General features: G+C 50.6%; 2 protein-coding genes across 8 annotated transcripts in view; one reads left to right on the forward strand and one right to left on the reverse strand.

The window, feature by feature from the left end:
* Window positions 1-7,511, reverse strand: part of TNFRSF13B (TNF receptor superfamily member 13B) — a 151,105-nt gene extending 143,594 nt beyond the window's left edge. Inside the window, exon 1 of the mRNA XM_056137153.1 lies at window positions 7,471-7,511. Within this exon, the coding sequence (XP_055993128.1) occupies window positions 7,471-7,511 (41 nt within the window). The remainder of the gene's footprint in view (window positions 1-7,470) is intronic.
* A 469-nt stretch (window positions 7,512-7,980) lies between these two features.
* The window catches only part of MPRIP (myosin phosphatase Rho interacting protein), a 133,577-nt gene continuing 115,763 nt past the window's right edge, over window positions 7,981-25,794 (forward strand). For 4 of the 7 annotated variants that reach the window (XM_056136948.1, XM_056136947.1, XM_056136946.1 and 1 more), the window contains exon 1: window positions 7,982-8,188. In XM_056136948.1, coding sequence (XP_055992923.1) covers window positions 8,066-8,188 — 123 coding nt within the window. In that variant the 5' untranslated portion in view covers window positions 7,982-8,065. Of the gene's footprint in view, window positions 8,189-25,794 lie in introns of all 7 variants that reach the window. The other 3 variants (XM_056136952.1, XM_056136951.1, XM_056136945.1) reach the window with 2 other exon arrangements.

Consider the following 25,794-nt stretch of genomic DNA (forward strand, 5'->3'; position numbering starts at 1 on the left):
GGGACCAGTTGGAGCTACTGGAGCTGCCTTCAAATAGTGACAGGTCAGGTTTAATAAGGTTACAGTTGACAAATGTCTGGTGCCCAGCACAGAGCCCCACATGATAACTGTGACTTCCTCAAGAACTGACCCCAATGCTGGCAGGGGTGAGACCAAAATCAGAGCAACTGACCTTTTTAAGAGACTGACCCAGAGGGCAGAGGGGATCCAAGAGAAATGGCTACATCTGGCCCACTGCTTGTTATTGTAAATAATGTTTTATTAGAACATAATCAGGAAGGGTCCTTTATTGTCTTATCTATGAATGCCTCTGCTGACAATGATAGGGTTGAATAGTTGTGACAGAAACCGTATGGTTTGCAAAGCTGAAGATATTTACTGTCTGGCTCTTTATATGAAAAAAATCACCACCCCTCCAGTATAGACATAATAATACATACTGGTAGCTTTAAGCACAGACAGTGTTTCAGGTTCCCTTTTAAACATGCCACATAAATAAATTTATTTAGTCCTCACAATATTATGATGAAGTAAATGCTATTTCTGGGTGCTGGTGTCAAAGGTGGCTCCAGCGCGTCACTTCTGGGATTCATGTCCTTGTATGATCCCTTCCCATGTAGGGTCTGGAACCGCACAGGGCTGACTAATAGGCTGCACTGATGCTCAGCTCAGAATTTATTTAAAATTCTTTTCTAGGGCTGGAGCAATAGCACAGCGGGTAGGGCGTTTGCCTTACACGTGGCCAACCCGGGTTCGATTCCCAGCATCCCATATGGTCCCCTGAGCACCGCCAGGGGTAATTCCTGAGCGCAGAGCCAGGAGTAATCCCTGGGCATCGCTGGGTGTGACCCAAAAAGCAAAAAAAAAAAAATTCTTTTCTAAATTTTATTTTCATAAGGTTGTTCACATTGATTACATTCAATATTTCAACACCAATCCCACCACCATTACACCTTCCCACCATCCTTATTTTGAATTTTCCCACCACCACTCAAGCCTCCTGCCAGGGGCAGATGCTAGATAATTTATTTTCTATTGCTTATGAATATCATGAGAGGTCACTTCTGGAATTCTAAAATTGTAAATGGTTGACGTCCAGAGACATCTCTGTAGGGAGCAAATCCATTTTGAGATTCATTTGGGAGTCTCTGGATCAAGACTGTTGATGCGCTGAGATGGCGCACGGAGGCAGTTTGTGGGTGTGACAGCCAGGACCCCAAGCGGGCGGAGAGATGGGAAGGGTTGGCCCATCTCTGCTGCTGCCATGTAGCCTGGAGTCTTAGTCCCTGAACCCAAATACCTGGGTTTTTCTTTTGGAAGCTCCTGGCCACCAGGGTTTCATCTGGAGTAGGTGGAGCTAGGACACCTGCTCTATCTGAGGTGCCTGGGGTGAAATTGGCTCGGTACACGGTTCGGAGAGATCTCAGGCAAGCTGCTGTCTTCCGAGATTCACTGCTGTGTCTCTCCCAGCTCAGCCTTTAAGATTAACTTCTGGGGGCTGGTGCTCTGTAGGGCATTTGCCTTGTATGCGGCTGACTGGGTTCGATTCCCAGCATCCCAGTTCCCATGAGCACTTCCAGGAGTAATTTCTGAGTGCAAAGCCAGGAGTAACCCTTGTGCATTGCCAGGTGTGACACATACAAAAAAAAAAACTAACTTCAGGGCTAGGAGATAGCATATAAGGATAAAGGCACACATGAATTGCAAACAGCTGACCCAGGTCTGATCCCTGGCACCAAGACTGCTGGGAATCATCCCTGAGTGCAGAACCAGGAGTAATCCCTGACCACAGCCAGGTGAAGCCCAAACTCTGCCATCAAGACTGGTAGCTTCTGCTTTCTGTTTCCTCCCTTGAAGCACTTTGAGAATGCTGAGATGCCACAGAAGAGTCAAGAGTTCAGGAGAGAGACCAGGAATTGGCAGATCCTTGCCACTCACCTTGACAAGCTTCCTGAGGTGGCAAGTACCAGATGTTCCAGGTCATAGAATAGAACTCCTCATCTCTATCCCTGCCCCCATCTTTGCTTCCCTAACTGTCCCTTTCTGATGCCCGCCCAACACACATAAACACACACACATACACACACACACACAATACCCTGGGCTACTCATTGTGCCTCAGCTCATTTTGCAGGCTGGGATGACCCCCTTGCCCCATTTTCTTATGGAATTCCAGAACCTAAATGCAATTTAAAAAGAAGGTTTGAGTCACTCAGCCCAATCACCACTGTCCCCCACCCCCAGGAGTCCAGGAGGTTAGGAGAGAGGAAAAAGCAGAAGCCCCTCTCTTTAGTTTGGGGAAGCCTCCACAGGACCCAGCTGGTTGCCATCTGACTGCACTCTTATGAGAGATTCCCCAGAATTACCACACGACCCATTATGCTGAGCCCCATCAACTAAAACTGCAAGGAGCAATATAGCTATGGTGATAAGCTACACTTGACAAGGTGGTGTGGTTTTGTGCAGTAATAATCAATTGAGATAAGAGCTCTAGTAGACTATCACAGGTCTAGGTGACCTCAAGGACTTTTCTTTCCTACTTTCACTTAACCGTGCTACAGAGCAGAACTTACCTGCACGTGGGCATCAACTGAGAGATCTCTGCTTGCTTGCTTCTTTCGTTTATTGCTTACTGGAAACACAGTATTACATTGAGATGTTTCTAATGAAATGAACATAGTTCAGGGTACAGCCCAAGGAATGCAAATTGAGTATTTGACCTCATGCAAAGTGCTGTGTTAAGTTGCTAGAAATGAAACCCAAGGCCATGAGACACAGATACCCTGTTTGGGTGGATTTTATGATTTGATGGAGGAAGCATGAGAACACCAGAAGGAACAAAAGGATTTCCTTCTTGCAGTTGCTGTGTGCCAGGCACTGAAGTGGGCATGGCATCACATCAGGAACAAGACCTAAGCCTGCCTTCATGGTGCTGAGCCTAGTCCAGCTTAGCACAGCAGTGCAGTGGACAGTTAAATAGACCCATCCCACCTCCTAAAATTTCCCAAGTTCATTTTCCTCTTCTATTGACATTGTCCTAGTGATTGTGTTTCCAGCTTTCCACCTCTGATTCATACTCTAGACCAACAGCTCTTATTTCAGGGCTGACTTTTTAAAAAAATCACTAAGGGGCTGGAGAGATGTATAGGCTGTAAGACACTGGCCTTACCTTTAGTCAACCTCACTTTTTTCTTCATCTGTTTTTGGGCCATACCAGATGATGCTCAGGGGTTACTCCTGGTCTGGCACTCAGGAATTACTCCTGGCAGTGCCTTGGGGTCCATATGCAATGCCAAGAATTGAACCCAGGTCAGGCGCTTGCTAGGCAAGTGCCCCATCCACTGTAATAAATCTCCAACTCCTAGCCGACCCCAGTTTGATCTCCAGTGCTGCATATGGTTCCCCGGGCCCCTCTAGGAGTGATCCCTGAGCACAGAGCCGGAGTAACTGGAGCACAGCCTGATGAGACCCAAACACCGCCCCTCAAACTTCAGTTAGGGGGACAGAGAGATAACTCAGCAGACCGAGTGTGTATTTTGCATGCAAAAGGCCTGGGTTTCATCCCCAGCTCTGCATGGTCTTCCACGTAGCATACTGCCATCAGTAACCCCTGAGTACAGCTGGGTGTGGCTCAAAAACAAACAGAAATTCACACAAGGCCAGAGAGATTGCTCAACAGGTTGCAGGGCACGTTTTGCATGCAGGAGACCTGGCTTAGCTCCTCAGTACCGCATGGACCTCACGGTGCCATGAACAGCATTGGGAGCAACCCCCTAGCACTCAGCTGGAGCACTCCCTGGGCACCACTAAGTTTGACCCCTTTAAAAAATGGGATTCCCCTATTTCCCAGAGTATTGGCCTAAGCCTCTAGAGGGTTGAATCCTCAATTAAAGGGTCTATAATAAGACCAAGGGCTATTCTTTGGATGTCCTAAGTCTCAGGTGTCTTCTATACGATGGAGATGAAAGCATGATGATCAGCATTACAATCAACAGCACCCTGAAGAAGATGAGCTTGAATCTGCTGCACAGCTGCTTGTCCAGCAAGTGCTCACCCTTGACATGTGCCATCTCTTGGATCCTCCGAGCCTCACTCTGCACTACCCAGTCATATTGTGTAGGATAACATTGGTTTGTCCTTTCTGCCTTGCCACAGGGAGCTTAGGTGTATTGGGTTACTCCCACCACAGTGCTCCTATCCCTCTGTGTTTATTTGCGACTTCTTTCTTTGTGCTCTGTTAACTTGTAAATATTGCTTTTCTCTTCTCCTTAAGTCCTTTGCACAGTTAATTCAGAGCAATGTCCTTTTTGTATGAACACAGGAAGAGATACATTGTAGGGTGGATTTCCTGGGGACATCTCACTGTAGACTTAGACTATGGTGCCCAGGCCGGATTAATCTTTCCTAACCCTAGCAGGGTCCAAATCCAGTTATTACTTTTTTGAATCATAACAATTTGTACATGACCAATGTACAAATGTACAAAACAAACCAATGTTCTCCTACAATATTGAAGTGTTGATTTCAAACCAATGTTCTCCTACAATATTGAAGTGCCACACCCTTGGTTGTCAAGGCCCTGAGAATCTGCTCTTGGTATTTCTTCGTTCTTCCTTCTGGCGAGATTTCAATCAGCTCAGAAATCGTCCCCTGGCACTGCTTTCCCCAAGGAATCTTACCTCAGGTTTCATTCAGAGCCGGGAACCCTTCTCTCGTCCCCCACAACATCCTGGGTTGTATTTGTCTATTGGCCTCCCAATTTTACTCATCACCATTTGCTCAAGTGTGAGCTCCTCCTAGGCAAGGAGGGATTGTATTCTTCTTCATATCTCCCACCCTAGAGCCCTCCTGCATGGGACAGGTGCCAGCTGTATAGACTGATGTAAGCAGATCACGCCAAGAGCGACTGGAGAATGGTACAGTGGGCAGGGCACTTGACTTGCATGCAGCTGGCCCAGGTTTTATCCGACACCACATATGATCCCCCACTTCTCATCCCCCCAGCCTGCCGTGTCTGAGTGCAGAGCCAGGAGTAAGCTCTGAGCATCACCAAGTGTGCCCCTCCCCTGCAAAAAAAAAGGCAGGGAGGGGGAATAGGCCTTTGAGCTGATCTTGAAGCATGAGTAAAACTTGAAAAAAAACTATTTAGAGTTTAAAACAATTAGATACCTTGATTTACAATATTGCTAATGATAGGTTTTATGCACTCAATGTTCCAGCACCACACCCATCGCCATGGCATCTCCCACCTCCTCCAATCATCTGTCTCTGTCTCCCTACCATGGTAAGATCATTTCCCATATTCTGGTCTACTTTTAAATTAAAAAAAAATTTCAAACACATTCTAGATGCAGACTATACCAAACACAAAAGGGCTTACAATGAAAATTTGACGTAGGTCACCTCTCAACCATCCAACTCCCTGTGTCCAGAGGCCACCATTGGTATCCTACTGAGTATTATACATGGGCAAAATTTGTTGATCTCTCCTCCACCATTTTATTTCACACACAAACAACTGAAATGTACCAGGACTAATTTAATATGCACCCTTTGCCTAGATATAACCAATGATTTTTTTTTCCCTTCTGGACCACACCTAATGGTGTTCAGTGGTAACTCCTGGCTCTGTACTCAGGAATTACTCCTGGGGATCCTATGGGGTTCTGGTGATCAAACCCAGATAGGCCGTGTACAAGGCAAGCACCTTACCCGCTGTAATATCTCTCCAGCCCTTCTAATAAATATTTTTTATTATCCACTATACAGTTTTGGGTGGGAAGATGTTGTATCTCAAACCCAGGATCTTTTATATGTGAAACATGTGTTCTGCCACTGAGCCACATCTTAAGCCCTCTATGCAAAATATCTTTCCTTCCTTCCTCCCTCCCTCCCTCCCTCCCTTCCTTCCTTCCTTCCTTCCTTCCTTCCTTCCTTCCTTCCTTTTCTTTCTCTCTTTCTTTCATTCTTCTCCCTTCCTCCTTCCCTCCCTCCCTCCCTCCCTCCCTTCCTTCCTTCCTTCCTTCCTTCCTTCCTTCCTTCCTTCCTTCCCTCCTTCCTTCCTTTCTCCCTCTCTGTTTTGGAGTTCCACTCAGTGCTCAGTGCTATCCCTTGGCTCTATGTTCAAGGTTCACTCCTAATAGTACAGAGCATGATCTGGAGTGTGAGGGGTTGATTCTAGGTTGGCCACATGCAAGGCAAGTGCCTTACATAACTTGCACTACTTCTGCGCTGAATATTTTAGAAGCACTGTGAGCCTCATGCAGTTCTTCCATGCCACTTGTGCTGACCAGGCCACTGAGGCAGTAGCCATAGAGTTGGCAAGGGATGGGGGCTCCCCCTCAGGCCACAAAACTCAGGCCACAAAAGACAGACCCACTTTTCAGCTCCCTTTGGGGGAAAGCATTGTCTGGCACTGACTTGAAATCCACCTCCGAGTTAGTTGCCAGATGATCAGTGGAAAAGTACACAGGTCTGGAAGCTTTTGCTGCTCCTAGAATTTTCCCATTTCTGAAGCAACAGCTGCTGGTGCTGCTGCGAACACATACTTCAATGTCACCTCCTCTGTGAAGGCTGAATTAGCTCACCCTCTGTTTAAAGACTCCTTCTTCCTCACTCACTCCTACTGCCAGTGCGATGACATTTAAGCGCTTGAGCTGGAATTCAAAGCTCTGGGAGATCTGCCCTCACAAGAATCTCTGATCATTCTGGTCCTTGCTAATTTTGCGGCCACCTTCAGTCTCTCTAAGGCTCACGTTCCTCTTAAATTTCCTCTCCACCTTACACCACTCCTCAACCTCAGCCTCGCCCCGACTCTTGCATCCTTTTGCCAGGAGACAGGGCACGGAGGGTTGGGGGCGCAGACGGCTCAGCCCTTCCCCACAGAGTGACTTGCACAAACCACTTCAGGTGTCTGAGCCTTACTTCCTGCAAGCACCTGAATGGGGAAAGAATGCCGAGCTCAGTACCTGGCGTGGAGTCAGCCTCCCTAATCTCCCGCAATAGAAGTGACAGCTCTTCCAGGCTGACATCCTCTCTTAGTCATCCCTTGAAGCCCTACCTCCCAGTTTCAACTTCTCCGTCAGTTTCCTCGTGTGAAAATGGGAATGCTGGTGGAGGGGCCGGTGAAACTGTCATGAGTTCCTGCATCTCCAGCACTTGGAACAAACTATCGACTCTTCGCGACGCCGATCGTGATTCCTGCGGTGGGGGGCGGAGGGGTGTTGGCACACAGTAGGTGTCAAGGCGAAAGCAATCCGCTCAGGGCTGGGCTGGCGCGTGCAGAAGGCGCGCGGGAAGGCGAGGTCGGCAGGGTCTGCCGAGACCCGGCGGGGAGGTCGGCTCCGCCCCTTCCCCCGCCGCCCGGCCCGGCCCCTGCAGCTGTCAGGACCCGGCCGGCCTCGGCGCCAGTCCACCAAACCTGAACGTCCCATCCCGGCGCCCCCACCTTCCTTCGCCTGCACAAGTTACCTTGCGCTCTGCTGCGCCTTGTCCCCGCCCCCGAGCGCCATTGGCCGAGGGGTTTCTTTGTTAGCCGGGGCGCGCCGCCGCCACTGGCTCGCAGGGCTGCCTGTCACGCCGGCGGGGGGCGCGGCCCCGCCCCGCTCGCGGCCCCTCCGGCTCCGTCCTCCCCCGCGCGCCCCGAGCGCGCCGCCCGCCCGCCCGCCCGCCCCGCCCCGGGAGTGCGCGAGGCTCCGCTACCATTAGCCGCGGCCGCGGGGCGCCGAGGGCAGCGGCGCGGGGGCAGCGAGCGGGGCCGGCCGCGACAGGCGCCGGGGAGGCGTCCCGGAGCGCGAGGAGGCTGCGTCCATGGGCCCGCGGCGGCCGGGCGGGCGGCGGGCATCGGCGGCGCCGTGAGGGCCCGCGCGCCGCGCCGCGCAGCGCCGTCCCCGCGCGCCCCCGGCCGGCCTCCCGCCGGGGCATGCCGCGGCGCCCGCGCTGAGCCCCCCGTGCATGCTGCCGCCGCCCCCGGCCGCTGTCCGCCGTCCGCCGCGGAGCGCGCGCCGGGCCGGGCCGGGCCGGGCCGGGCCGCCGGGCCTGCGCCGCCGCCGCCGCCGCGCCGACCATGTCGGCGGCCAAGGAGAACCCGTGCAGGAAATTCCAGGCCAACATCTTCAACAAGAGCAAGTGTCAGAATTGCTTCAAGCCCCGCGAGTCGCATCTGCTCAACGACGAGGACTTGACACAGGTGAGCGCGACGCGGGGCCCGGGGCCGCCCGACCCCGCACTTCGCCGGGACTGCAAGTTGGCGTGGGCGCCCGCGAGCCGGATGGGCCCGCGCTTCCCACGCGGGAAGGGGAGCCAGCCCTCCGTGCCCAGTGCCCGGGCCGGCGCGGGCGGGGGCAGCCCACGGCCGCCGGGCGAAAGGAAAGCGGAGCCGCGGAAGATGCGCGCGAGTCGGGGGTCCGGGCTGGCCGGGCGGGAAGTGCGCTGATGGAGCGGGACAAAGGCAAAATCCTCAAGTGTGCCGAAAAAGAACATCCTTTCCCGCCTCCATCTCCCTGCCACAGGGGTGATTCATGCTTTGGGGGTGACGCAAAAGTGCCTGCGCTTCTTAGAGGAATAAAGACTTTGGAGATTGTTCGCTGCTTGGCAGGACCCCCTCCCCTCCTCCCCCGACTCTGGCTTGGACCGACCGCGGCTCCAAGGTTGTGTGGGTGGGCTCTGGGCGTCCCTCTTGTTACCTGCAGCCCATCCTTTCTTTCCCCCGTCTTGGAGAGGCAGGGCCCAAAGTCTGGGAAAAAGGGTTTTACTCTTGAATTTAATCTAGAGCACCTCTTGTTGGTGGCACATCTGGCGGCTCCCCAGGCACCAGTAGACCTGTTAGGAACTTGGGATCGCCTGTCAAAGGAGGGCTCTGGGCTCCCCTGCGAGCGCTCCTGTCTGTGATGGGCATCAGCTCTCAGCAGAGTCCAGAAACTGCAGTTTTGAAGTGATTGAGGCGGTGGGGGGGCTTGTGTGGGTAATTGCTCCCTAAGAAGTTTGACAGCAGTCCCCAAACTGGCCTTTGGGGACCCTTGCACTGGTTTGCTCTCTGCTCCCAGTGTTCCTGGATTCCCTGGAATTCTGGGAGGGTTTGGGGACATGCAGATTCCTTGGATTTCCTGTCTCTTTGGGGCGTGTCCGGGGCCCCTCTGCCCATGGCTGTCCTCCTCAGAGCTTTCTCTCAACCCCCTGAACGGCCACAGGAGCACCCTGCGCATTCCAGTCCAGTGTGACCTAGTTGTAGAAACTCATTTTGTAGAAAAACCCCTTAGATGGAAAACTCTGCTTTGAAGTGTACGGGCCTGGCTGTTTTTAATGCTCCTTAAATGCGCACAGGGCTTTTGACTTGTTTACACTGCAGGCCAGGGTGGGATGGCAGGGCAGGGGTTATGGCCTGGGACTCCGTGACTTCCTTCGAGGTCAGGTTCCCAACAGCCAGGAAAACTTTTTTCATTTAAAACCAAGACACCTAAGGCAGAGTCAGATTGTCTGCACCAAAGGTCCTGGTCAGCTCAGAAGGAAGGATTGAATTAGTCTTTAGTAAGGTATTCTGGGGTGGACTTTTGTGAGAGATTCCCTCTTCTCTGCTGAGCTCTCCCCCTCTTCAGCCCCCCTGCTTCCCCCCACCCTTCAGCGCCCCCCCCCCCCCCCCCGAAGCAGTTTATTTGGTGTTAGGATCTTGGAACAGGAGTCAGGAGACTGCCCTTGGTCTGGGCTATCAGTTTCAGCAGGATGGTCTTGAATGAGTCCCTTTGCCTCTGTATAGTTTCATTCCTGCTTTTAGAGTTGGGAGAGCCCGTTTCTCCTCACTAGGCTATTGTGAAAAACAAGGAATGACATTTTACCATTAAAACTTCTTTTCTACAATTCAAGGAGCAGACAAAAAACTGCCTACAGAGTTAGTCAGCTCTGCTTGGGACATTTCTGGACTCTGTAAAGGTTTTTCTAAAAAAAAAAAGTGTCCTGGTGATTCTAGGCAACTGTCAAAACTAGTAGGGTCATTCTTTCCTGATTCTTAAACTTAAATGAGCTGGATTGGAATAATGTATATTTGAGTTGAATTTGCTGGAAAAAAGCAAACCACACTGTTGATTATTAATTGGAGGATTTCAAAGTGCTTTAACTTTACTCTTTCAGTGTGTTCACAGTGGAGTTGTGGGTTCTCGAGCCTGGAAACTGAGTTCTTGAGGGCATTGTTACTCCCCCTGTAGGTCCCTGGGATATTCCAAGGGAGGCCCAGAAGAGAGTCTGGTAAATAAGGAGGGGGGTTGGGTGGGGGCTGCACAAGATTGGGGCTGACCAGTAGGACTGCGAGGGGGTACAGGCAGGAACTAAGGCCAGAGCGGGGCAGAGTCTGCAGGGCTTGAGAAGCACTGCTCTGGAATGGTGGTTCGAAATAATGAGTGGGGTTATTTGTGCTGGGAGCGATCAGGCGAGTCTTCTGCCTCCTGGGATCTTCCAGAAGAAACTGCTCTGAAAGAGGCCGGAGGCTCAGGGCGGTAGACAGCAGCCGGGGCTGTTGCTCTTTGCATCCGGCCCTCCCCCAGCCTCTTATTCTCATCCCCGGCCTCAGCCAATCGGGTCCCATCAGTCTCCCCCGAGTTCCTGCTTCCTGCTGTCCCTCCCCACCCTGAGCTTATTTTAGATCCTACAGGCTGGAAGATAGATCAGCAATCACGGAGGCCACCCCCTCTCTAATGGGGGCGGACTGTGAGCGCAAGAGGCTGGTGCAGCGTTGACCAGCTTCTGCTCCTGGGATGTCATCGTCCCAAGTCACACAATCCCACTGAGCCTTCTTGGATGTGAGCTTATCCCTTGAGGGTGGGGTTTATTATTATTATTATTATTTTTTTTTCTGGGTTTGTTTTTCCCCCTGGGAGAGGTACAGGCACTTCATCCCTTCTTCCGGGGACTGTGTGTAGTCATTCTCACTGGGAAGAAGACTGAATCCCAGAGAGAACTGCTTTCCCAGTGAGGGCCGAGACAGGATTCTCACGCCACTGCCCTTCGGGCTCATGTTAGGATCTGCAGTGACCATTCCATGAAAACACACGGAGGAGGGTTGTGTGGAGAACATCATACTGTAGAGGGCCCTTGGAGCGCAGACTTAGTGTATCCCCCCAGGTGTTACTCTGCTGCTGGAAGTCAGAGTGAGTCAGGCTAAGTACTAAGTGGCAGTCCTTTATTTATATTTGACTTGTTTATGTTTTTCCCTTGCTGAGATTACAAACAGCAGAGCTATCATAATGGCTTGGCTGCAGGCAGACAGCACTAGAGTTTGGATTTGTGGCCTCATGATTGTCCGGCATCCAGTTAAAGCTCTAGAGCTGTCTCTGGGCCCTGTGACCATCCATTATTACTCATCATGCCATCCTTCTGTCTCATTCCATGTTTCAGCACTGTAGCACTGTCCTCCTGTCGTTCAGCGATTTTGTTCGAACGCGCCCAGTAATGTCTCCATTGTGAGACTTGTTACTGTGTTTGGCGTATCAAATACATCGCGGGTAGCTTGCCAGGCTTTGCCGTGCGGGCGAGACACTCTCAGTAGCTTGCCGGGCTCTCCGAGAGGGGCAGAGGAATCGAACCCGAATTGGCCGGTTACGTGCAAGGCAAACACCCTACTGCTGTGCTATCGCTCCCTGTATCAGAGTGGTGATAATATTCATTTCTTTGTATTTCTTTGTATAAAAATGGATCAACATACACAATCGAAAACTTTTAAAACTTATATTGGCTCTGTTGCCTATTCGGTCTTTCTTTTTCTTTTTTGGCTTAACAACATGTCTTACATCTCTTTTTGTGGCATGACATTAGAATATGTTAGACTCACTTTTCTTACACTGTAGTTTTTAACCGTTCCCTTATTGAAGAACATGAAGGTTACTTCCAGGTTCTGCTGTTAAAAATAGCGAATGCAAACGGCATTCTAAACGTTTTTGAATGTGTGTGCGTGCACAAATTCAAGTCTTCCTCTGGGGACAGATACCTAAAAATAGAATGGTTGGGTTGACATCAAGTGCATTAAATATTTTTTACAGATATCACCAGATTGCTGTCCAAAAAAGGCTGTGTCAGGCCATTGCCAGGACTGAATATTACCAAATGACATTTTTTTCCTTTGGGCTTTTTAGGCCACACCCAGTGGTTCTTAAGGCTATTCCTGGCTCTGTGTTCAGGGATCACTGCTAGAGGTGCTCCGGGGACCGTATGTGATGCCTCCGATTAAAGCTGCATGTAAGGCAATCACTTTAATCCCTGACTAGTTCTCGAGCACTTAATTCTTAAATAATTTCCTTAATTAGCAGAGATCTTAAGTCTTTTAATAGCATTGGGTGGGGGGGGGCATACCAGTGGTGCACAGGGCTTGCTCTTGGCTCTGTGCCCAGGGATTACTCCTGGCAGGGCTTGAGGGGATCATTTTGGGCGCTGGGAATCAAACTTGGGCTGGTCATGTGTAAGGCAAGTACTGTACTCATGGTGCTATCTCTGCTGACACGATAGTATTTATTTTTGTTGTTGTTCATTTCCCAGCTTCCACTTATCCAACTGTAGGACTTTCTGTATATGCAGAAGGTCAGGGTATCCATAAACCTTTTCTGTAAAAGGTCAGATAATAAATAGCTTTGTGGCCTCTGGGTGCTGTCAGAGCTCTTGGAGCTAGCGTAGAGCAAAAGCAAAAGCTGTGGACTCAGTCAGCATGATGATTCCAATAACGCTTTGAGGTGGGGGTTAGGCTTAGTCGTGGCCCAGGTGTCACTCCTGATGATACTTGGGGGAGCCCAGGTGGTGCCGGTCTCCAACTACAGTCGGCTGCATGCGGTCTCCAACTACAGTCGGCTGCATGCGGTCTCCAACTACAGTCGGCTGCATGCAAGGCAAAGCCCATAACTACTGTACTATACCTCCGGCCCCTCAATAAAATCTTATTTATAAGAACAGGCAGCTGACAGGATTTGACCAGTTAACTATGGTTTACTTGACCCCCGTTCAAGATCACGATCATGACCATCCTGTTATTCGTCGATTGCCTCGAGCAGGCCCCAGTAACATCTCCTTCGTCCTAGCCCTGAGATTTTTTTAAAAAATGCCATATTCAAGGCTCTTTCAGAGTTAGGAGAATGAGACCCATCGTTGTTACCGGTATTTGGCATATTGGGTACGCCACGGGGAGTTTGCCAGACTCTGCCATGTGGGCAGGTTACATTCGGTTACATTCGGTAGCCTGCCAGTTTGTCCAAAGTAGGAATGAGATTATAAGATGTCGCGCGGCCGCGAATCTCAGAAGACTCTGCGCTGTTCTCTTCTGGGAGCTGGGTTTTATAGTCTCTGAGTCTTGGCCGTTGATGGGATTACACGGCGCCAGGGGGGCAGTTGGTGGGTGTGACCCCCGCCTACTGGAATTTGGAGGATCTGGGTGGAGGATGCTCAGCCCCGATCCGAGTAGGCTTGGAGATCTCAGTCCCGGGACTCGCGTGCCTTTGTTCCTCTGCTGGTACCTTCATGTGTGCGGAGAGTGGTCTCAGCATGGTGGTGGCTGGTTCTGGAGGTCTTCGGCTGCCGGAGCCCTGGTCGGGGCGGGGAGGGAAACTCAACTCGCTCCCCTCCAAGGGGCCCTGGCGAGGACAACCAGGCGTGGGGGCAGAAGCCCGGCTAGCTCGGTCGGTAGAGCATAAGACCCATTCAAGATATTGACGGAATAATTACTAATGACTGTAGGTATTTTCATTTGCCCTTTACTTATGGTCAAAATTTCCTTCTTCATTCAGTAGTTTTAATGTGAAGTCAGATTTCAGTGTTTTCCTTTAAAGTTTGTAATTTAATCTTTTTTTTTTAACCCCTGTGGTGTCAGGAATTGAACTCAGGGCTTCATGCATGTGAGACAAGTGCTTTATCACTAACCACAAACCCACCCCTACGAGGGTGTTTGTTGTTGTTGTTGTTGTTAAGCTTATAAGGTAGTGTCTAATGCTTTCATAGTTATTATTTTTATTTTTTTAATTATGGTTTAGGTAACGTGGTTACAGTAGTGTTACTTTGATGTTGCTGTCCAGTCACTGCATCTTAACCACTTCCATGGTGTCGAAGATCCACCACTACTGCCTTTGGAGTTACTGTTATGCTTTATGCTTAAGCTTTGTAATCTGTCAGATTTGTATTTTAAGAAAATAACTAAGGTTAAAGGTAGAAGGTCTAGTTAGTAGAGACCCTTGCCCAGGTAAATAACACAACCGTTTCCTGCATCCTCTAGTCATGCTGAGGAGAGGCTGTCGGCTGGGAGGTTGGCAGGTGATTGTCGGGGGAGTCGGGGACTGGGTGGGTGGAAAGACTGTTGTCAGCCTCCGTAGTCACTCCCAGCAGTGCTGGGGATTGGACCCGGGGTCTTTGGCATGTGTGAGGCATGTACATGTTCTACCTCTTGAGCCATGTACCTGATCCCAGATGCACCTTTAAAAGGTTGAAAATAATGAATTTGGAGGATGAGGAGGAGTCAGAATGTACCTGGTACTTTTGACCTTGTGGAGGTAGAGGTCCAGCTGGGGTGGGGGCTCAGACAGGAGTTCTGACATGCTGAGGGCGTGAACACGGGCAGGCTGGCTGGCAGTCTCTCTTCGCAGCAGCTCTTGGCTTCCTGGGTTACTGGCAGGGCACCCAGTGGGAAGCTTTATTCTCCTGAAGACAGGAGCTGCTTCAGACGTGGTCTTCTGTGGAAGGCCCTCTAAACTTGAGGATGTGCTGGGGTGGGCCACCGCTGCTTTGTCCTGGCTCTGTGGCTGCTTCATTTCCTCTCCTTCAGCCTCCATTTTCCTATCTGGGCAGGGGGACGATTGGTCTTGTTTGAGCCCTTGTGTGTCTCCTTCCAGACCTCCAGCCCTTCCTGCTCTTGCCCCTGATGCCGGGTCAGCCAGGGAGAAGTCCCGGCCTCGGACAATTAGGGAGGAGGGGCAGGGGGCAGGGAGCCTGTGTGCACCATTTCATCAGCTTTTCCCTTTGTCCTATGACTTTCTTCGAATTTCCTGAGCCTGGAACTTCATTATTTAATTGAACATTTACCTTAAAAGTGGGGAAAATGTTGTGCCGCCTCTTTTTAGAAGATTTGTAACTTAAACGCAGATTGTTGATTCTTTGGCAGGGGGTGTGTCAAAAACCTCAATCTTCACAAGTGGCCAACAAGCACCGAAAAGATGGTTCACTTCATGGTCCTAGGGAAACACTAATGGAAACCACAGTTCCATACCACGTCAGGCCCACTAGTATGACTGTAATTGAAAAAAGAATGGAAAGTAGTAAGTGTTGATGAGGATGTGGAGAAATTGGAACCCTTTTACATTGCTCATGGAAATGGAAAATGGTACAGCCGCTGTGGAAAAGAGTTTGGCAGTTACTCAAAAGACTTACCCTACAACCCAGTAATTCACTCCTAGTATATATACAAAGAACTGAAAACATATTCAAACAAATGCTTTTATGCAAATGTTCAAAATAGGGCTGTTCACAAGTGCCAGAAGGTAGCAACAACCCAAATGCTCTTCAAGGGACAACGGATAAGCAAAGTGTGGGATATACAGACAATGGTATATCTGTCACTTTAGAAAGGATTAAGTACTAGGACTTGCTACAATAAGACTACACCTCAGAAACATGATGTTAAGCAAAAGAGACACAGAAGGCCACGTGTTGTGTGATTCCATTTATACAAACTGCCCAGAATAGGTAAATCCTTAGAAACAGAAAGCACATTGTGGTTGCCAGGGGCTCCCGGCAGGGACAGGAGAGCCTGCTGCTGGGGACGGGGTTCATTTCAGTGGTGAGGAAATGTTTCAGAATTAGATGAAGGTGTTGGATTCATACATAGCACTTTGAATATACTCATTGCCATTGAGTTGCTCATTTGAAAATGGTTAAAAGTTAGTTATTCGAATTATTCCTTAGTGGAAAAAATGAGTATACAAGGGTCACACCACATATCTCAAGTCTGCCCTCTGCTCTTGTGCCATTGGAGTGAATGTCTGGTTGTTTCTAGAGGTTAGCCCCCAAGGATTGGACAACTTTTTCTCTTTTCTTTTGGTGTTTGCTTTTGCACCACACCTGGAGATGCTCAGGGGTTACTCCTGCCGCTGTACCCAGGAATCACTCTTGGCAGTGCTCGGGGTACCATTTGGGACTCCAGGAAGTAAGCCCAGGTCGGCCACAAGCAAGGCAAGTGACTTGCCCTCTGCAGTACAGCACTGTCCCTCCAGCCCTCTTTTTCCTTTTAAAGGTCACATAGTAGCTTTTTAGGGTTTGTACACAAAATCTGGAATTTGTGTAAGTTCTCACATAACCATTTAGAATTCTAAAAGACAGCCTTAGTTTTTATTTGGGGGCCTTCTAAAGTCTGCTAGAGATCAGAAGCTAGCCAGCCTGATTCTCCCCTGGATTGGGGCCCTGGTTCTCTGTGCTGGCAGCACTGAACCCCGAGTCACTCGACTGAGCACTGCACTGCCCCAGGCCGTCTGGCCTGCAGCCCTGGGACTGGCCCCAGGCACCACCTTCCCCCGTTCTGCTGATTGTGGCCCCTATTTAAAAAGAAAACAAAGCAGCCGGCAGGCTCCATACGCACTTTGGGCATAGCTCGCCAATCCCTGAGTTAAATCAGCCTTGTCCTGTAGAACTAAAACATGGGCCGTGTACATGATTTAACTTTTTCTTGTCACCTTGAAAAAATAAAGAGGACTCCTGAGATGCGGCGCCGTGGTACAGTGCCCATCTTGTGTGTGTCACTGGTTCCCTGCATCGCTCCACATTGGCTAGTGGGGCCACTGACTCTGCCGTTGTATCCCCATGCCATAGTGTGCCTTCTGGCTCATTGAAGCCAAATGTGTGACTGCTCTGGTGATTCACCACAAGCACGTATACGGCAGCAACGAAGGAAGGGGCAGGGGCAAGAGGCCAGAAGCCAGAGTGTAACTGAGTGGTGGAGCATATGCTTTGCCTGTGTGGGGCCATGGTTTTCCCCAGCAACACAGAAAAGCAAACGGAAATCAGTAAGAAGATAGAGGCAAGGTGGTTCCGTGGTGTAAAGTGCGTGCCCGTGGCCGTGCATCCCAGTCCCAGTGCTGCTGCACAGCTTTGTGGCCATCAGAACGCCCCGGCCGGGGTCCCTCGTGAGGAGGAACCCAGGATGGCTCAGTGACTAAGCTCTTACCTGGTGAGCACAGGGCATCCAGTTCAGTCCTGGTGCTGCCTGCGGGCATGGCGGCGATCCTGACAGCCCTGTGGTTTGGGGTCCCTGGTGTAAATGAATCTGGAGATGGCTCAGGGCCTTCAAATACCCAGGACAGGTGTCTACTTAATCCTTGCTCCCGGACAAGCACCCGCTACTCCTGACCGCCCCAGGTCTGGATCCCCAGAGAGAAGAAAACAACTACGGGTGAAATTAGCTTAATCATGTTTCATGAACATGCTCAAAAATAATGGTCATTTTTATGTGCAACGTTGTGGCACGTGTACCTTTGTGGCACCAGATGGTTCAGAGTAGCCGCTCGCCAGGGCCGAGTCAAGCCACGTGTGGCTGGTTCCTCCTGGCCCTGTCGGGATGGAGGAGGGTGGAATGCGCAGCAGTGCCTCTTCCCAGGATTCCTGGGATGCCGGTCCCCTCAGCCCTCGTGTGTCTGTCTACTCTCTGTGTGTCCTGTCCATTCCTACACTTGCTGACTTTGAGGGTGTTCTTTATCTTGTGCAAGAGCCCAGAATTCTGGTGCCTATTTCCTGCTGAGGACCCTGGTGCAGAGGGCGCTGGTCAGGGCCCAGGGGCCTGAGCTGGGAGTGAGAGTCTGCGTGGGGTCAGGCTGGTGTCACCTCAGACCACACTGCAGGGGATTGCATTCTCACAACGTGGACCCTGGGGATTCCAGAGGGTTTGCAGCTCTCCTCGCTGCTCCCCTATTTCCAGCGACTCCTTGACCTTCCTCTGCAAATTTGTCCTTTGTCACATAGAAGAACTACCATCAAACATCTCGTCCTATTCTGGGCACAGATATGCAGGGTGACCCAAGAAGGTCAACTCCATTCTCCACGCCTTGGTTTCCCAGGGAATCAAGGAACTTATCAGGACGGTGCCCACATTCTGTTTATAGGGAGTGGTGTTAGTAGAATGGATAGATGGCCCTGGTTTTCACCTGGGTTGTTCCCAAGCCCCCTTTGTGGTCATTGGCGTTCTGAGGAAGTGTGGGTGAAAGCCTTTGTTGGGCCATCTGATTGCAAGGTCCCTGCTGCTGTTTAGCTGGAATAAAGAAATTTGACTTGGAATGTTTATCTTTAAATTGTTCCCAGGATGCCATTTAGTCTTGAAAGAGAGGAGTGAGAGTTGCACTCAGAAAAGAGACACCCACATCCTGGTGCTCTGTGGGGAGGGGTCAGGGGCGATTTAAAGAGCTCTGGATGCTAATTTGGCTAATTTGGAAGGTGTTTGTGACTTCTTTTTGGGGCCACACCTGGCAGTACTTGGGGTTTACTGCTTGCTTTGTGCTCAGGAATCAATGCTGGTGTGATTTGGGACCATATGGGGTACCAGGGATCAAACCTAGGTCAGCCATGTGTAAGGCAAGAGCCCTACTCACTGTACTATTGCTCTGGCCCCTAATTTGGAAGCATTTTGTCAAAGAATTTAGGTTTTCCTTTTATCCTTAAAAACTCGTGCTTCAAGTCTCACTTCCCTATCTACACAAACTCATTAGATCACCGAGCTTTGTTTCTGGATTTATTTTGGGGAGGTCACGCCCAACAGTGCACAGAGGCCTGGGGTCACTCCTGCTGCTGCTCAAAGGCCACTGGGGCTCCACTCCATGGTGCTGGGGGGAGGGCAGGGGGTGCAGTGCCAGGGACTGACTGACTCCTAGGCCTTGCTACATGCCAAGCATGTACTTCCTTGAGCCATATCTCCTGCTCCTAACTTGGGGTGTCTTAAATGAGTCTTAAAGGACTCTGGTGGGAATGCCTTGTATAAAAAAGAGAAAATGATGCGGATTTGTGTGGCATGGTTGTGGAGCTTGGAGAGCACTTCTTGGGCCACCCCTGTTACCTCCCTAGGGTGCCTTCTGTCCTCTCTGGGCGCCATGAGGGACAGGTTTGGAAGACTTTGCCTTAGATTCTGTGGGCCATCCAGTCTTCAGAGCTGAGGCTCTAGGAAATCTTTCAAGGCGGTTTCATGGAAACCCTAAACTTCCAACCCTGAATACTCAACTCCTCCTCTCCCCTCCTGTTGTCACTTCCTCATGGGGCAGGAGAGGCAGTGGGTTGTTTCGCTGGCATTTTGTCTCTGGACACTGGAACTGGAATCTTCCAAACCACTTGGTGGTTTTCTCTCAGGGTCATTCTAGTGCACATGAAACCACAGCCTGCTTTGTGCCCAGAGCCTGTAACCCTTTTGGTCCCTTCTCCCATCACGCTGAGCTGCGCATCTCTGTGCTGCTCTGTGCCCTGGGCCAGGGCTTGTGCTTGGGGTGAGCAGATAGGCTTACGCATCCTCCAGCCCTTACTGCCTGTTGGGCATCCTATCCCATGATCTCATCTCCCCCCCCCCCCGCCCCCGCCCGCCCTCCTCCGTGGTGCTGGGGAGGAAAGCTGTGCTGGTGGCCACGTGGGCATCAGCGGAGCGGGGATGTTGCATTTCAAGAGAGCTCGTGTGGCCCCTGTGGTTACCAAGATGCTTAGCAGTGGGCTGCGATGTGGGATTCTGCTCCACGGAGTTTCTGCGCCAGCGTTGGTGTGCGCAGGAATCTGGCCTTGCTCTGGGAAGGCCGCTTGTAAACTGGCTGCTGCTTCTGTAGCAGGCGGGGTATTGCAAAACACATCAAAAACTGTTGCGTGGACTCCTGATGCCTCCCTCTGGGAGGAGGGGCTGGCTGCAGTGGGGGAGCAGCCTCCTCCCCTGAGCGGCCAGGAATTGTCCTGTCCCCTCTCTCCCTCGCCCCTGACCCCCCCAGTGGAATGGAGCAGCTGAAACCCAGAGAGGAATAGTGACCTGCCTTGGTACAGGAATGCCAGTGTGGGTTTTTCCAAAGTCCTGTTTGTCCTCTCTGTCTGATAACAAGTAACCTTTGCTATCGGAAACAAGGCCTTGCCCTGACTTGAATTCTGTAGTTGCTGGGGTTTGTGGGGTGCACGCTGGGAGGGGGGCTGCCAGGCCTTTTCCTGCAAGTCCTGAAATCTTGGGCTCAGGGTGTCCAGTGTCCCCCAGTTGGGTTGCTGGCCTGTGGCAGTGACCAAACATTTGGCACCATCCTGAACAGGAAGCACTGCCTTTCCCCCTGAAGGAGAAATTGGAATCCGGAAATAGTTTCCTTGATCTCTGTGGGTATTGAAGCACTGAGACCAGCCAGCCCCGTGGCACGCTTTCAGGCCCCGGACCATCCCAGTCATCTGGGCAGGAGAGGGGCGTGGCCGCTGGGCGTCCCTGTAGAACCAGAAAGAGCCTGTGCTTCCTGGGTGTGTCCTGGTGCACACCCAGAACCTCCCCAATTGGGCTGAAGTTGGAGCTCAATCTCTGTTGGGTTGACGCGCATTGGTCTTTTACCTGGATGCCTGCTCTGACCCAGAAATCTGACACAGTTCCCATTTTCTTTTAAATGTGCTCAGGGCAGGGAAGGCCTGGTTACAGCAGCTTTCAGCACAGATTTGGGTTCACATTCAGGCTCCATATTTTTCCTGTGCTTATGAGCAGGTTACGCAGAATTCAGGTGTGTGTGTGTGTGTGTGTGTGTGTGTGTGTGTGTGTGATGTGTGTGTTTCTCCTCTGGAAAGTGGGGTCTCTCATCGGGCCATCATTGAGTTCCTGTGAGGATGGTGGAGGATGCAGAGCTCCCAGCCGCTGCAGGATGGAAAATCCCCTCATTGGTGAGTGCTCACGGGAACGTGGGTGCTCAGTCAACACTGATGCAGAGAGGTGTCCTGCCTCTGTAATTTTGTGGGACAGCTGGCCCGCAAGTCTCTGTCTCTCCCCTCCCCAATCCCTATACCTCCAAAACAAAAGCGAGGTTGCTTTTCCCCCACTGAGCTTCTTGGCACCACCCTAGAACTTTCTTATATTAGCCCCAAGAGAGTGGAAGGGACCATAGTCAATCTGCTCCTGAGTGAATTTGATTTTCTTTTTCTTTTTCTTTCTTTTTTGTGAATTTGATTTTCAAAACAGGGTTAAATATTATCAAATGGGGCCTTTTTTTCCCCTTTTAATTCCAGGGGCCAGGAATGGACTGCTTCTCATATGCAACGTCTACCACTGAGCTCTATTCCTGCCATAAAGATTAAACTTACTTAAGAATTTTGGGGCTGGAGCAGTAGCACAGCGGTTAGGGCGTTTGCCTTGTACACGGCCCACCCAGGTTCGATTCCCAGCATCCCATATGGTCCCCCAAGCACCGCCAGGAGAGATTCCTGAGTGCATGAACCAGGAGTAACTCCTGTGCATCGCCGGGTGTGACCCAAAAACAAAACAAAACAAACAAAAAAACTTATTTAAGAATTTTTAGGGGTTGGAGAGATAGTATAGCAGGCAAAGTGCTTTGCTTGCATACAACTGACCCAGATTTGATACCCGGCATCCTGTACGGTCTCTTGAGCACTCTTAGGAGTGATCCTTGAGCACTCTTAGGAGTGAATCCGAGCAGTGGCCATTTCCCCTCTCGCCACACCCCTGCCTTCTTCCCCTACTGCCTCAAAAAAAGCAGGTAGGAAGTGAAGAGTTGAAGTACTTTCAGACTGAGACCAAAAGTTAGTTGGATGGGCTCCCTGCTCAAGTGTGCAAGGACTGGAGGGTACCCCCAGCACACTCCCTCTCCCTTCCCTGCACCTACCCCAGAGAACCAGTCTGCAGGCCCAAGGGCTGATGCCACTTGGGAGGCTCCTTTGTGTGGCAGTGTCCCCTGACCTCCTGCCTTCAGCCAGTCCCACACACACTGCAGAGCGGAGCCTTCTGCAGGGGGCATCTCGGTTAGCATCTTAACAAGTCAAAGGGTCTCCTTGCGAGAGCCCAAGAACAGGCTTTTCCGTTTGGCAAATGTCTTCCTGGCACACAGCCCGCTGACTCATGGCCCTCAAGCCACCCCTCCTGCCCAGAATCTGCCCGGCATGGCTTTGTAGCTCTCGGAGTGTGGCAGTTTTCCTATACTTACATTTTAGGACTGTAACCTGCTCTGGGCTGGAGCGATAGCACAGCGGGTAGGGCGTTTGCCTTGCAGGTGGCCGACCTGGGTTCAATTCCTTTGTCCCTCTCGGAGAGCCCGGCAAGCTACCTAGAGTATCCCACCCACATGGCAGAGCCTGACAAGCTCCTCGTGATGTATTCAATATGCCAAAAATAGTAACAAGAAGTCTCACAAGTGGCGATGTTACTGGTCCCTGCTCGAGCAAATTGATGAACAATGGGAGGATAGTGCTACAGTGCTAACCTGCTCTGGGATTGTGTATTGTGGCCGTGGTGGTGGTGGTGGTGTGGTGGCGGCATTCATTGTGAGTAGTAATCACAGTGTATTAGGCCACTATTGATTCATTGATAGTCACTGCAACATTATGAGGAGAGATAAGAAAACCAAGATGCGGAGAGGTCAGATAACTTGCCTGAGGGTGATGCAGGAAGAGGAGCTGGGGCACAAACCCAGACAGTCTGACCGAGGCCTCCTCCTTCCTGGTCCCACACAGTGGGAACCTCAGTAAGGGAGTCAGGTGACCTTCAGGTAGTAGGGAGTAGGGTTGTCCTGGGTGTCTGTGTGCTATGCTCATGTGAACGTGAGCCTTGAACTGACCTATGTAGTGCCCTTCCCATCACTCTCCAGCCCTGCCCATTCATTTTTGTCTCCCTCCCTCCCTCCCTCCCTCCCTTCCTCCCTTCCTCCCTCCCTCCCTCACTACCTTCCGTTCTTCTTTTTTGGGGGGAGGGGTCATACCCAGCGATGCTCAGGGGTTACTCTTGGCTCCACACTCAGGAATCACTCCTGGTAGTGCTCATAGACCATATGGGATGCTGGGGATGGAGCTCAGGTCTGCTGCATGCAAGGCAAACTGACTTACCCGCTGTACTATTGCTCCGCCCCCCTCCCCCCCCCCCCGTTTCTTAATGGGAAAGAGCTTCAAGGAACGGGGTGTGATTCTTCTTTCCCAAACTATTACCCCAAAAGTTGGTCCCATATATTCTCCGGCATTCCTCCCTTTGCCATGAATGGCATCATGTCCTCACATACTGTACCCATGGGCTCCTTGTCAAGACCAAGCAGCGACAGGGTTTTTTGCAATATCTTTTCTGGGGCTGGAGCTCTAGTATGGCAGGGAGAGTACTTATCTTACATGCAGCCTATCTGGGTTTGAATCCCCAGCATCCCATATGGTTCCCTGAGCCCCACCAGGAGTGATCTGAGTACCCCCAGGAGTGCCTCCAACCCCCAATTTTTTTCTTTTCAAAATTTATTTTTATTTTATAAAGTAGTTCACAATAATTGATTACATTTAATATTCAAACACCAATCCCACTACTATTACACCTTTCCACCACCATATTTCAGATATTTCTATCCTGAACCCCAACCCCTGCCTCAAAGCAGAACTGAAATAATTTATTTTGTATTGTTTGTTACAAAAAACCACTGAAAATGCTCCAAAAAAGTTTCCTTAGAGGAAAGAGTGTGAAGGTTGCTGTATTTCACCCAGATTGTTGTATTAAACCCTTCTATAAGAGATCACTAACATGTTGTTAAGGATTGAGCCTTGTATGCTTTTATGTATATGTATATGTATATATATATATACATATACATATATATTTGTATCTATAAAAAAATTTTTCGGGGCTGGAGGTATAGCACAGCGGGTAGGGCGTTTGCCTTGCATGCGACCGACCGGGGTTCAATTCCCAGCATCCCATATGGTCCCCCAAGCACCGCCAGGAGTAACCCCTGTGCATCGCTGGGTGTGACCCAAAACGCAAAACAAACAAAAAAATATTTCCCTCTAAAATTGGTTGCCTCCTACTTTAAGCCCCATCGAGTGTGGTGCAGTACTCTTGGAGTATGGGTGGTGTGTGGTACGAGTTGTTGCATGGCTGCAAATGTGGCTGCGTGGTCCAGAAATATGTTCACTTCTGGGTGAGGCTCAGCCTGAGCGTGTGGAGAGCAACCGTGAGCATGGTGGCGGTTGAGTTCTGGAGGTTCTCGGCTGCCAGGGCTGGGTCCCTTGCGGCGGGTAGGGGTCTCATTCACCTCCCTCCCTCTGCAATCCCAAATTTTAAATGTCACTTCTCCCCTCTTCCTTTAACTGCTGTAGTTCAGGGAGAAGCTCTAGGATTGAGGTGTTCTGGGGACAAGCGTCTGGGCAGATGGCTGGGTGGTTGGGGGGAGGATGGAAAACAGCTCTCAGCTGTGAACTCCTTGACCTGGGGTGGAGTGAGCTGAGCGTGCATTGGGTGGGGGCAGGTGAGAGAGTCCCCTGGGGTGTGCCCAGCGGTCCTCAAGAGGCCTTGCGGAACATACCTGGGACCTTATGTGCGCCAGGTGTGCACTCCAGCTCTGAGGTGGCTCCCTGGCCCTGTGCGTTTTGGTTTTAGATTAAAATTCATGCAATATAAAAATGAACTGTTTGATTTTATTAAATCTGATTTCAGAGAGTGTTCTTCTTCCTCTTCCCTTTGCTATTGTGACAGTGTGAGGGACGCACACTTGGTCACGGCGCCTCCTGGGGATTGCACACCAGGCATCTCCACAGCAGTGGGGCCGAGCCCGTGGTCAGGCTCCTGGCCTCCATGTGTGCAAGGCAGGTGCTTGGTCACAGAGCCCACATCCTTGGGCCAAGTGAACCAACTCAAAGTTAAACAGTTGAGGGCCCAGGGAGGTTGGTCACGGTTGCAGCTCAAGCCTTACATGCAGGAATCCTGGGTTCAGGCTTTGGCTCCACATGATACCCCAAGCGCTGCTGGGTGTGGCCCAAACTCCAAAATTAAAATAAGTTAGAGTCAAAGTAAGTATAGCACGAGGATGTATTTAGCATGTTCTTTAGTGTTGGGAATGGGGGGTTGGGGCTAAACCTAGCTGGGCTCAGGGGCTACTTTGACTCTGCTTGGGGGTCACTCCTGGTGGTAGTCTGGCTCATACAGGCAAGTATATACTGTCTCTCTCCAGCCCTGTATTGCTAGTGCATGACCACTCTGCAGTTCAAAACATATAATACATAATTCCCTGTAATTATTAGCTCCTCATTGCCAATTCTTAGCCACCAGAACAATGGATTTCCTTGTTATGGAAATTTCATCCAATTGGGGTCAGAGAACATGGAGCTTTTTTTTTCTTCAGGTTTCTGGCCCCTTCGGGTAATGTTTTCAGGATTCCCACGTGGTTGATGGGTCGGGCTTCATTGCTTTCTGTGCGGCTTGGGAGGCCATCCTTAGTGCTGTTCAGGGGCTACTCCAGCTCTGTGCTCAGGGATCACTTCAGCTGGTGCTCAGGGGACCATAAGTGGTGCCAGGGATCGAACCAGGAACAGCTGCAGCAAAGCAAGTGCCTTACTTCGTGTACTGTCTCTCTAGCCCTGTATCTCATTGCATTTTATGACAGAATCATAATAGCCTGTTGTCTGGACATACAACTTTTTGTTTACTCTCTCAATTAATGGGCATTTTGACCTTACTGATTTTTGACTGTTGCAAATAGTATGGTGTACATTCCTGTATGTGTTTTGTTAAATGCCTGCCTTCTGTTCTGGGTTGAAATAAAGGCATTTCTGGTCCTTGTGGTAATTCTGTTTTTGAGCTGTGTTTCAAATCAGCCTTCCAGGTCAGATGTTCGTACTGCT

This window comes from Sorex fumeus, unplaced genomic scaffold, assembly GCF_029834395.1.
Source record: "Sorex fumeus unplaced genomic scaffold, SorFum_2.1 ptg000122l, whole genome shotgun sequence".
Lineage (NCBI taxonomy): Eukaryota > Metazoa > Chordata > Mammalia > Eulipotyphla > Soricidae > Sorex > Sorex fumeus.